Here is a 13,199-nt window from a genome sequence, read left to right as displayed (position 1 = left end):
ATAAAATTATGCATTGCATTGAGAAAGTGGATAGAGAAAAGTTCTTCTCCCTCTCTCATAATACTAGAACTCGTGGACATTCAAAGAAGCTGAATGTTGGAAGATTCAGGACAGACAAAAGGAAGTACTTCTTTACTCAGCGCGTAGTTAAACTATGGAATTTGCTCCCACAAGATGCAGTAATGGCCACCAGCTTGGACGGCTTTAAAAGAAGATTAGACAAATTCATGGAGGACAGGGCTATCAATGGCTACTAGCCATGATGGCTGTGCTCTGCCACCCTAGTCAGAGGCAGCATGCTTCTGAAAACCAGTTGCTGGAAGCCTCAGGAGGGGAGAGTGTTCTTGCACTCGGGTCCTGCTTGCGGGCTTCCCCCAGGCACCTGGTTGGCCACTGTGAGAACAGGATGCTGGACTAGATGGGCCACTGGCCTGATCCAGCAGGCTCTTCTTATGTTCTTATGTTCTTAAGATTGGAAACATGTGCATTGTGTTGCACTACTAAAATGCTGGCATGCATTTATGTGTCTGTGTTTAAGGTGTGTACATTAATTTCTGGATGATCTAACTCTAATGATGATTGTAGAAAAAACATTTATGGACTTTCACTCATCAGATATTTTATTTTATCAAGGCCTGGATGTGCTAAGCAGCTGGTGGGGTAGGAGTTGAGAGATGCTAGCAGACATTTAATTAGTGAGGATGTGGATTGGTGTGCACATTCAAGTTTCTTCTCAGAATCCCACTTGAACCACAGAGTACCAGCCCATCCTGTTTCTGAATGTTTAGCCAATGGTTTTTGGCAACCAAATGAGCTAGAAATATTTCTCTTTTTAAAAAGGAACTGAAATTCTCAGTTGTTTAGAAGATATATTGCATATCACATTGATCATTTTAGAATACCAAAATTGTTATGTTTTGCAGGAAAAAATTGAAATCTTCAAGTTGTGTGGTTTGCTTCTAGTGGTTGCAGCAACCATAAAATCAGAGTAAACGCTGAGGTACTGGTAGCTTATAAGCTGCAGTATTGTAGCTGCAGTGACCTTGACTCTGCTATTTTTGCCTACCAGTTCTAGCTTTTTAAGATTTACACTGTTGGGGATATCTTTGTAGAAGCTACAAAGAGAGGTCTTACTCAGGGCAGTTACTTGTAGACAGTGATGCAGGATGGCAAACTTTTTGCAGAAAAATTTCCAAAATGGGAAGACTTTCTAGAGCTTCATTTTTCCAAGGAGAAAATTCCATTTCATAAATTCATTAGTAACAATGAATTAATGCCAACTGCAAATCCAATCATGGGCAGGCTTGGCAGTTTCAAACTTTTTAGTTTTGCTGCTGATGGTTGCTTTTTACCTAAAAGGTCTCCAAGCGACTTATATTTAAAAATCTAAACACATAGCATTAAAAAATCATATATAACATTAATGGTCTTGTACAAACACCTACGAAAGAGCATTGGAAAATGATGGTACTTCAGTAGTAATTATTTTTCTTTTTTAAAGGAAAGTGTTAGTCTAGAAGACTCAAATATCCTTATACTTCAGAATTGGTTTCATTAGACTTAAGGTTGCTGGTCTTTTTGACTGAAAGTAAAGTTATGCTGACCATCTCCTTTTACTATTCTAAGTGAAGGACTTCATTTGCTTGGCAAGTGAATAGACCACTTTGCTGCCGTTACTCAGAATAAACAAGTGTTCTGAGCCTGAACTGAAATACTGATTCTTGGTTGCTTTTGTTGTAAAGTATTCTCAATGAGTTTACTGTTGTTTAAGAAGGAAGATTGTATTAGTATTGAGGGACAGTCTTATCTCCCTAACAATCAGCATCATAGTATTGCAAAGGACCTTGGAGGTCATCAAAGCCAGCCCTATTTTCAATGCAGGTTTGACAGTCTAGGATGTCATTAGAGTATCCCTGATAGAAGGCTATCCAGTCTCTGCTTAAAACCTCCAAAAAAGGGAAGACCATCACCTCCAGAGACAGTCAATCCCACTGTCAAGCAGCTTACATTTAGGAAGTTTTTGCTAACATTTTCAGCTGAAATCTGCTTCACAACAATTTCTACTCATTGGTTCTATTCCTGCCATCTAGAAAAGAAAATTTGTTTCATCTTCTGCATGATAGCATTCCAGATATTTGAAGATGGTTATTAGGTCTGCCCTTATCCTCTTCGCCTTTTCCAGGCTGAACATACCCAGCTCTTTCATAGGACTTAGTTTCCAGACTCACCCCATCCTAATTGCTGTCCTCTAGACACGCTCCAGTTCGATGATGTTCTTTTTAAAATGTGTTGCCCAGAACTGGATGCTTTATTCCGGATGTATCTTGAGCAACAGAGAATAGAGTGATCTGGACACTGCTTCTGATAATGCAGCCTCTAAGGCTGTATTAGAGTACTTTAGAAGCTGCATCACACTACCTGCCTTATGTTCGGCTTGTTATCAGCTATTTTATTTGGTTTGGTTGGGCCAAACTACATGGGAGAGGTATGTGACTGAATCTCCTGCTGATAAAGTTTTTTTATAACAAACTCTGGCAAACCTTCCACCATATCATTTTCCTGATCAGAACCCCCATGTTGTTTTCCCCGCTGTGGTTGTGGGCACATAGGTGCCTATGTTGTGCTATCCTGCCTTCCCCCATCCCCTCAGGGCCAACTTATCCATTAGACACAGTAGGCACAGTGCCTAGGGCCCATGATACTTTTAGGGGCCCACGAAAATGTTTTAATTTCTTTTAAAATCAGAAGGAAAAAAATGAACGTTTAGGGTTGAAGAAAATCTTTTAAATTTTTTCTCGCATCAGAAAAAAACAAATTTTTAGGGCCCATGAAAATTATTAAATTTTGCCTAAAACAGAAAAAAAATAAAATGAAGTATTTAAAGTTATATCAAAATAATTTTTAATATTTATATTATTATGCTGGGAGGGGCCCACGAAGGCAAAAGTGCTTAGGGCCCACGAAAGTCATAATGCGGCCCTGCATCCCCTCAGGGGCTATTAGTAATTTTAGGGTGGGTTATTTCAATAAGGGAAATGGCAAGGAAAAAAGGGTTCCACTCCCCCTTCTCCTATCACCACTGGTCCAATTAAGTTTGGGGATTCCAACATTGGACAATGTGATCAAGATCTTGTATGTCATTTGTAGCTTGTCCCTCAGGTAGTCCAGATGTTACAATATAGGCAAAAGTAGTCTTGTTATTGAAACTTTGGGGACTTGTATTATTAAATAAATGTGTGTACTGTAAGTGTCTGTGGTGTTAAATAGGATAGTATAATTTTGGACTAAAATGTGAACAGGGCCAAAACCATGAGTGAGTTAGTCTATATTATTGGACTTATGATGGATTTATTGGATTATTTTTTTAAAATAAATATTGACTGGATAATGAAAACAGTATGAATTGCATAGGAGTGCTGCCTTCTTCCCTAATATATAAGCACATTTTGCATGCTGACAAGAGTGTAGCTGTGTTTCTGCCAACCTTAAGTTTTGAGCATTTCTGAATCCTCAGGGAATTATATTCTTGCATTGCCTTCTTTGTTGAGATAAAAATGTTTGGTGGATGTGTCAAGAGGCAAAAATTGGATGGAGCATGTGACTCATTTAAATATACCTATGTTTTAAAAAAATACTTGCAAAAAGTGATGACCTTAAATGACATTAAAAAAGAAACGAATGAAAATAATTATTCAAAGGTTCATGGATGTAACTGTGAAATCATCTCCATTTTTTTTCCAGGTTATATCTTAAGTGTTGTGCTCCTAACCTTACCCAGACAACACCTGGTTCAACTCTACCTGTATTTTCTAACTGCACTGTTGCTGTACACTGGTCATCAGATTTCCAGGTAAGAAAAGAAGAAATTGTTCCCCTGCCCTTGTAGGCTTTGCCTTTCAAATAACTTCATGAATATTCTGCCAGGACCCATATACTCACATAATTATTTATTTATTCCATTTATTTATTTATATAGGGTAATATCCAATGATGACTGTGAACAGAATGTGGGCGAAGACAGATGTTTGCGATTCCCCCCTCCCCCCGCAGTACTCCTCTTCCCCAAATCTGCTCCAGAGGGTCCCCCAACCCTCTAGAACATTTAGAGGATGTGTAAGGCACTGCAGGGGGGAGAGGGGATTTCTGAAATATGCCTGTCCCTCTATTCTGCTGGCAGATTCCCTTCCATCGGTAGGCATTCACCATTAGTCCCACTTTTTTCAAAAGTGGCTGATGATAAAAGTAATACCAACAAATCAGCATAAACTTACAAAATCACACAACTGACAACATAACATCAATCATGGCCATGCAACAAAACGTTGTAGGAGTGAGCAGTGCCATAAAGATTAGTCAGTTAAACAAATATCCCCTTAAACATGCAATTCCTCAAACTTAATGTAGGCTGCCATGCAGGCCCAAGTTTTGGAAGAAGGGTTTCCCCAGTGCCCTCTGAGAAATCTCAACCCTCTATGGTGTCATTGTGTCCTAACTAATGCTTGTAGTTTATTTTCTCCGTTTTCTCCAAGGAGCTCAATGTAGTCATGTACATGGTTCCCCTCATGTTCCATCATCACAATAACTCAGGGAGGTAGGTTAGGCTAAGAGTGAGCAACTAGCCCCAAATCAACCAGGGAATTCCATAGGGGAGTGAGGATTTGAACCCAGACTCTGCAATCCTAGTCAAGTATTCTAACCACAGCACCACTCTGGTCTTTGTTCTGTTAACTTCAAAGTGGGGGCAGGGAGGCATTCGTAATGTACTATTTCTTTTTGTTCAATATATGATGAATATCGAAGATCTAGTTTTCACAAGGAATGAATGAAAAACTTTTGTTGACTTCTGTTGGAGCCTGAGATCAGTCCCGAGACTTGAAACACAGTTCTGTATTGTGTTATAATGGTCCTTTTATTCATGGCTAGATATGCAAGCGGCTACTTTTCTATTCCTAAGATGTTAGCTTCTTTATTTATGAAATAAATTTATATGTGTGTTTTTCCCTCTCCCAAAAGAGTTGCTCAGTGTCTACAGGCATACCCCGCTTTAACATATGCAATGGGACCGGAGCGTGTATGTAAAGTGAAAATGTACTTAAAGTGAAGCAATTATCTATGCATGTACTGCACGCAATCGCCACTAGATGGCAGCAGCGTCATGCCATTAAGTGTCCATTATTGCGAAGCGCGTACATTAAAGCAGGATATGGTGGAGTATGGAGCATGTACGTTATAGCAAGGCGACTTTAAGCAGGGTATGCCTGTATTTTATTTATTTATTATTTGATTTATATCCCGCCCTTCCTCCCAGCAGGAGCCCAGGGCAGCAAACAAAAGTACTAAAAACACTTTAAAACATCAAAAAATAGACTTTAAAATACATTAAAACATCTTTAAAACCTTTTTTAAAAAACCTAACAAAACCAAAAATAATATTGGATATTTCAAAGACATTACTGAAAAACAGTCTGGCTTAACAGCTTCAAAAACAAACTAAAACCCTGTCCTGAGTTCTGGAGTCAGAGGAGATAGTTTACAAAAAACATCAACACCACAGTTATTGTTTCTAACCATTTGTCAGGGCCAAATACAGACACAAAATCTAAAAAATTGCTTATTGTCCTGGTAACTATAACACGTTAATATATAGCCAGCAATGGAAAAAATTAAATCAACTGAATATAGACTAATGGTACCAACATTTATGGAACATTGCTATCACACACACACAAAACACTCACTCATTGATATGGCTAACGGGTGGCCTTGAATCTCCTAACTCTGCTTATGCAGTATGGAATAGCTTCATTACATTTACAGATCATGCAGACTTGACATCTCCCAGTGTCTTTGTATAGTCAGATTTGGAGTCTGGGATAGTAGTCATATAGCTCAGATAACCCTTTTACTGAAATCTGCAAGCCTGCCTGTATAATTGAAAGGAAAATGGCATGAGTGCATTAAGCATCAAGTGTAAATTGCTGTAAGACAGTCATTCTTAAGTTACTGTATGAGTTTATTTTTGTTCTTGTTTTCAGGCAAACACATTTATTAAAATAACCGCAGAAGAAAATGTTCCCCTCATGTTAGCCCAATTGTGAGGAACCCTTGACCTGTGAACCTAATTGAAGCCCCATCTATATATTTAAAACAGTATTATATCACTTCAAACAATCATGACTTCCCCCAAATAATCCTGGAAACTATAGTTTGTGAAGGGTGTTTAGAGCTGGTAGGAGACACTCATTTCCTTCACAGAGCTATAGTTCTCAGAGTGGTTTAACAATTAATCCCTCTTCACAAGAATTCCCTGTACTAATGGACTGCACAGCAATTGTAGCTCTGTGAGTGGAATAGGGGTATCCTAACAATTCATAGAACCTTTGACAAACCACAGATCCCAGGATTCTTCAGGGGAAACCATGATGGTGGAATGCTGCTTTAAATGTATAGTGCAGATGGGGCCTAGGCTGGGCAGGGGTTCTGATTTGGCCTGAGATGTTGTTTTTCCCCAGCTATAGCCACTACCATCCCACCTGCCAAAGTGGCTTGTCAGGTGGGAAGAGCTCAGGATCTAGGCCATCAGCCAGATCCATTTCCCATCCATCTGTTAGCATATTCATATGTGGTAAGCAGAGATGCAGTGCCATCCTTGGTCAGTTATTGAATCACTGCCATCTGAGTGGTAGCGTAGGCCAAAGCATGATTCTGCTTTTCAGCCTATTTGAGGACAAAATATGGGAAGGGGAGCTAGGAATGTAGCCAGGACATAAAGTATAATTACTATGCCAGCTATTGTTGATATTTCTTTCCAAATGGGCTTTACAGTGAGGATTTTATTGACTTGGAGGTCTGAAAGTAAAAAGTTAGACATTAGATAGCTGAGGGTGGAGTGTCAAGAGTAAGACTCCATGACATCTGAAAGCTTTTTACGAAGGAGAAAAATCCTCTTTAGTACAGACATTGATTTTTAGCAGAGGAGCCATCTTGGAGATTTTGTGTGGGAAACACAAAAGAATACGAGCCAGTTCCTTTAAGCATTCTGTGGTGTGAAAATTGGTATATTAAAATCATATCCAAAAGGTAGTATGTTGGCTTCCAAAACAAATAGAATTGCTCTTTCAGAAAATGGTTTTGGGACTGGAGACAGAAAAGCAAATGGACAGTGTAGAATAGACTAGAGACAATTGTGGTATGATATGAGAGTCAGGATTTAAAATGTAAATAAATACTTTGAAATGAATCTGAGAAAAGAAGGTTGCGTTTTTTGTTTTATATAAGTAATCCTGTCTCAATACAGATATTCAGTCTCTCCCATTGAAACAACAGGGCCATTTCTTTATTTCTTATACTCCAAGACCCTTGACTTTATGGTCTGTACTCAGTGGCCTGGTAAGTTTGGCTTAGCTTATCATGCAAACCAGGGCACTGGCTGCTTTCAGCCACAATGATGAATGGAAAATAGTACAGTCAGAAGATGTCTCTTCAATTTTTGACAAAGCACAGTGTGCCATTTTATCCAAACCTGGACAAACTGTGACTAGGCTTAACTATGGTATACTGGAACAGGCCTACTTCAAACCATAGAGCATCTGCTTTGCATGCAGAAGGTCCCAGATTCAATCTCTGCTATCTCAAGGTAGGGCTGGGAATGCCCCCCCCCGTCTGAAACCCTGGAGAGCTGCTGCGAGCCACGGTGGACAGTACCAAGCTAGATGAACCCATGGGAGACTCTGTTCCCCCAAAATCAGTTAAGAACTGCTGGATCAGGCCAAAGGCCCGTGTGATCACAGTAGCCAACCAGATGCTTAAGGAAAAGCCCACAAACAGGACCTGAGTGCAGTAGTGCTCGCCTTCTGTGCAATTGCAGTTGCTGTATAGCATTGTGTAGAATAGTAGGTGTGGCCATCTATGGTCAGGGGCATGTCAAAGAGACTTCCTTTCATTCCCACCCCCCCCCCTCTTCCTCATACAAACAGATACAATCACAGGGAAGGCTAAATGCAACAGCAAACTCTAAAATACTCCAGTCCATGCCAGTGTCCCTTTTAAGAGCTCTCTTGCAAACATTAAGTGCAGCTGTTACTTGTTCAAGCAAGGTAGCTCCTTTCCTTGCAACTCTGACTTGACCTTTCTGAGGGGTAGATACGAAGAAGAGAAAACCCTCTTGTAGTCAAGATAAAAGGGTCTATGAATGAGGTCTGCTTCCTCATATGTGCTTACCCCCTTCAGGAACTTTTCTCTTCACACAAGGATTGCAGCTCACTGGGTGCCCCAAGGTTTCTCCTCTTAAAGTTTTTTCTCCATTGGTCTCTAGCTTGATAGGGACTCCAGCATCCCCCTCTGGCACCACCCCGGTCCCTTCCTCCAGACCTCCTTTTGTAGACGGCTCTGAGTCATTTTCAAGATCATTCCTTGCAGCTGCATCTAACTCCCCTTTGTAATGGAGTCCTAATTTTCCATTAAAGTAGATAGGAACCGTAGGGTGCAGCAGGGCAGTTCTTAGCAGTCATTCACAGTAGGGCATAGCCACAGCTCCAGAGGGAGGGTAGGGGGCTTTAGAGCGCATGCAGAGGGCTGCAGGGGGGGAAGAGAGAAAGTCTCATTGTGCCTGTGGCACAATTGCCCACAGTTATGGGGTTGTCTTTGATTCAGTGCCCACCCCACATATACATTCAGGTCATTGAAAGCTCTTCTTCTCAGCCTTTGTAAAACTGTTTCTTTCTGTCCTCATCATGCTCGGGTCCTCTCATCTTCACCATTGTGTCCTTGTTGCCACTTACCTTTCCTGCTGTCATTCAAATTGTTCCATCTGTTCAGTCAGTTTCAAGAGACCTTTCCAATCTCCTGTTGCTATACCAAACTCTCTTTTCACTAATTCATCTGTTTCAAGGTCGTAGTCTCTTCTCCAGTTAATTATCGTATTTCTCTGCTTTCCCCTTCTTGTTCCCTTTTGTGCTTCATGAAGTACAATCTGTTGATGTTCATTTGTTCTCCTCCTGCCTGCATGCCATTCTTCCTCATCTCCCCATCCTGCCAGCTCCTTTTCTTTACATCCTTCACTTTCTCAAAGCTTTCCATTATTTGTACAGGCTCAAATGTTCCATGTCACATGATCACTTCATTATTATTACTGCTACATCTTCTTCATTATTATTACTGCTACATCAACATATATACTGCCCTTTCCACTCTTATCATAAGTTAAATTGATTAGGCAGTGACTGTCTCACAGTGCTTGCCACATAATAAACATACTACTTTGACCAGGGATGGGAATGTGGGCCTCCAGATGTTGCTAGATGACTGCTCCCATCATCCTTGACCATTGATCATGCTGGTTGTGGCTAATGAGAGCTGAAGTCCAACAGTATCTGGAGGGTACCATATTGGCTGTAAACACCCATCATGTGGTCCCTGAAATGCTGCTCCAGAGGGTTGTGGGACCCTCCAGAACAGTGCTGGAGGTGGCGCTATGGGGGGTTGCAAGGGGGAAGGAGATAGGCAAAAAGTCTCCCTTCCCTTCCTCCAGCAGGAGTCTCCAGAGTCCTTTCCATGAATGGAAGGGCATATCTAGTTCCTACCCAATATAAATATATGTGACAGTAAAGTTCAGTAATTACATTTTGTATTACTTCACATTGTTTTCTTTGATTAGGGATCATTTCACCTTTCTGCTCTGATGCAGGCCCCAGAGGTTTGCTTTCATATTCTGCAGTGCCCAGATAACGTACAGGGTCCACATAGATACAGACAAGTAGTTTGAAAGGTCAGGCTACAGTCTGTGCAGGAGCAAGGGAACCTTTTTGTTGCCAGTCATTGAACAGAGAGAGGAAGGTCTTAATTTGCTTCCCAGAGGTCATAGTATGATAGAAGGAAGAGGGTAATCTGGCCTGCCAAGCCCTCCATCCCATGTTCTCAGGGACGCTAAGAGCAACCTGGCAGTGCCTCATCCTGTTAACTGCACACCCTTACATGTATCCAAAAGGCAGGATCATGACCACAGACTTTATTGGTAAACCTCTGTATCTGGCATTGCATATTAATTGCAGTTTTTCTTCATTTACAGTGTAATCCCCTATGAGGTTATTTAGCAACCTGTTTGACCCAACAATAAAACAAATGCTAATGAAGCAAACTCTGCAGTTTTTTGTATGAAATCTCTATCTTTATTCCAGTGGTTCTTAATAGCAGTTTAATAAACAAGGCTATTACTTAGCTAATTGTTATGGCATTTTAGTTGCTACTATGCTGAAAACATTATTGAACACTTCCTTTAAGAGCTTGTCTCATATCTGCAATGTTACTACAGGGCAAAATACTCTTTTCTTTAAATACCCAGCATTTTACATAGTGCTTTTTAAAGCTTTTAAAGCACTTTACATACATTGCTTTTGCAGTGGCTGTTGGGATAAAGAGAGTAGCATATAATTAAGTGGTAGTAGGAGTAGAAACTCAGGCTTATGCTGACCCGTGGAGCAGGGTTATGAGTTTTCACTGAGCAAACAATAATATTGCTCAATTGTATGCCTGTCATCATTCTGGAGTAACAGAAGTTGCAAAGGACACCTCCTTTAAAAGAAATTGCCACCACTTTGAGAGAGTGTGGCAGAGGCTACCAAACTTTCTTTTCTTCTCAATGTAACCATTTCAAGATATCAAGCTTGAGCCATCCCATTGACTATACAAGAGCCTCAACCCTTGGCTGTGAGGTTCGCACTTTCAGATTGCAGTCCAGCTCCTTCTTTTTCCCTTTCCAAGAGAATAGACAAATGGTTTCAATAATACAGAAAATGCAATTAATTGAATTATATTACAAGTAAATGGTACATATGGATGCACGATGCCAGTAATAATATGAAAGGTAGAAAGGAGTTGTGTGGGTATGTGCCCTTAATAGAGAAGACTAGTCATAAAATTTCAGCTGAATGCTGTGATGAGGCTAGAGAACCACTGTGTATTGTGACAGTTGACTATAATTTATCTTTGTTATTATGTAAAGCATAGGTTTAGAAATGCTTCTTAAATTGTGCCCTTTGCTTTTAAATGTAATTAGATCTGTGTGCATATTTTATTGACTTGCATCTGGGCACGGTTCCATCTTCAGAATCATGTCTGAGAGGTATAAGTATCCCAATTTTGTTTTGTTTGATTGAGTTATGATGTGTCTGATAGCCCCGAGGAGTAACAATACTGAAGGATGCGATACAAAAAAAATTTTTTTTTAAGTTTTAATCTGACAGTTGGAACAATAAAGTCATATTGCAGATAATCAATTAAACAAAATAACTGCAACAGACTAAAACATAAAAAGAATCAACTACAATTTAAAAGGTCTGGGGTGGGTGGGCAAAAATTATTTGGTTGATGCTAAAAAGCCCATAAGAGTAGGTACCAGGCAGGCCTCCCTGGGGGATCATTCCAAAGGTGAGGTGTCACAACAGAGAGAATCCTTTTCCCCCAGTCACTGCCTACGGAATCCTTAGCGAGCAGAGCAGTTACCCAAGTTCCCAAACTATGTAGGGATTTTAAAGGTAAGCACCAGCACTTTGAGTTATGCTTTGAAATTTACCAGCAACCAGTGAAGTCACTACTGAGTAGGGTTGCCAGGTCCATGGCCTGAGACTGATCTGTATCTTTAGGAGAAGAGAAGGTCAGCCAAGTGCAGGTGTTCTTGCAACTCTGTAATGGGAAAAACCACAAGATGGAATTCTCCCTTCCCCCTGCCCAACTTTTAAAGATACAGAAGACCTCTTGGAGGCTGGGCCTGGCAATCAAGAGGTCTTCTGTATCTTTAAAAGTTGTGGAGGGAGAATTCCACCTTGTGGTTTTTCCCATTACAGAATTGCAAGAACACCTGCACTTGGCTGACCTTCTCTTCTCCTAAAGATACAGGATCAGTCTCAGGCCAAGAACCTGGCAACCCTACTACTGAGAGATGTTTTCATTGGCCAGTCCCAGTTAACACCCTAACTATATTTGCTGCTATATTTTTGATTATTGATAATTTTAAGTATGACAGAGTTATAAGCCCCACTGGGTCCAATGGGCCTTACACCCAAGTAAGTGGGTATAGGATTTCAGCCAGAGTAAAGTTTCCCAACACTCTCCAAAAGCAGTGGCATGTACATCACATTGCAGTAGTGGACGCTGAAGGTTAGTATTCATGCTTTTTCTTCTGTTTAGAAAAAAAAAACTTTTGAAAAAATGGGGATAGATTTTGATTTGAATTTTTACAAAATGCAGTGGACACTCTTCCAGAGTGATGGATTACATGATACTGGCAAGACAAGAAAAAGAGAAATTCTGTGTGGCAAAGATGGAGGGAGAAGGTAATAATGGACTACCAGAATTGGTCTTTGGACTACCAGAATTGGTCTTCTAGATTCTTTGCTTATACGTACGGATTTTAATTGAAGGTTGTAGCCTAAGGAGAGCCGCTTCAGCATAACCTGCACATACTTGTAACACTTCACACACCTCTTCTGCATACCTGTGTCAGGCTCGCTGCTTCACCACAGATTTTTTAAGTGTTTATTACTAGAGAATTTCTCATTTTGTCAGTTTCATAACTCTGTAGGGAAATTGTGAGGAATATGAGAAGAGTATGTTAGGCAGCTGTACTTGTAGCTTCAGTATTTTTTCCTGTTTATGATTAGCAAAACTTTAAGTCCAATAGTATCATAAGGCACAAGGCTATGCAGGATAAATGAACCACAGGGAGGCCCACATAAACAATTCATAAATTAATATGTCTCTCTATTCTTAAAACAGACAGAGGGTTGCTCTTTCACTTGGTACATTACTCACAGTGGTTCCCTCAGTTATTTACATTGCCAGTTGTATTGCTCTCTTTTTTGTATGCTTGGGTTATAACTTTCACTTTAGGGTCAAGCTACATATTTTATGTAGCTGTGTGTATCTTGTTTTCATTGCTGTTTTTGTTCCCCCAAGCAAAATAATTTGTGGGAATTTTTAATCCATGGGCCACCAACCTTTTTGCACATTTGCAATCTGAAGTAACTGTGCTAGGTACCACACACACAAGGTAACAAGTCACATGTTGCAACCTATTCTATTGGCTACAATAGAATACTTCTTTCAAGCTAAATTTCATAAGAAGGAGGAAGGGGTAGTGGAGGCATCAGGAAGGCTTGTGGGAGCACTTCTGTGCCCACCAGAGCCACACTGGCAATCCTCGG

General features: G+C 40.4%; 1 protein-coding gene across 1 annotated transcript in view; it reads left to right on the top strand.

Moving 5' to 3' along the window:
- RNF145 (ring finger protein 145) overlaps positions 1-13,199 on the top strand; it is a 96,656-nt gene that overhangs the window by 39,721 nt on the left and 43,736 nt on the right. Inside the window, exon 3 of the mRNA XM_061617506.1 lies at positions 3,742-3,850. Coding sequence (XP_061473490.1) covers positions 3,742-3,850 — 109 coding nt within the window. The remainder of the gene's footprint in view (positions 1-3,741; positions 3,851-13,199) is intronic.

Source organism: Rhineura floridana, chromosome 3 (assembly GCF_030035675.1).
Source record: "Rhineura floridana isolate rRhiFlo1 chromosome 3, rRhiFlo1.hap2, whole genome shotgun sequence".
Classification (NCBI taxonomy): domain Eukaryota; kingdom Metazoa; phylum Chordata; class Lepidosauria; order Squamata; family Rhineuridae; genus Rhineura; species Rhineura floridana.
The sequence above is the reverse complement of the archived record's forward strand: the minus strand, read 5'-3'. Positions and strand labels throughout refer to the sequence as shown.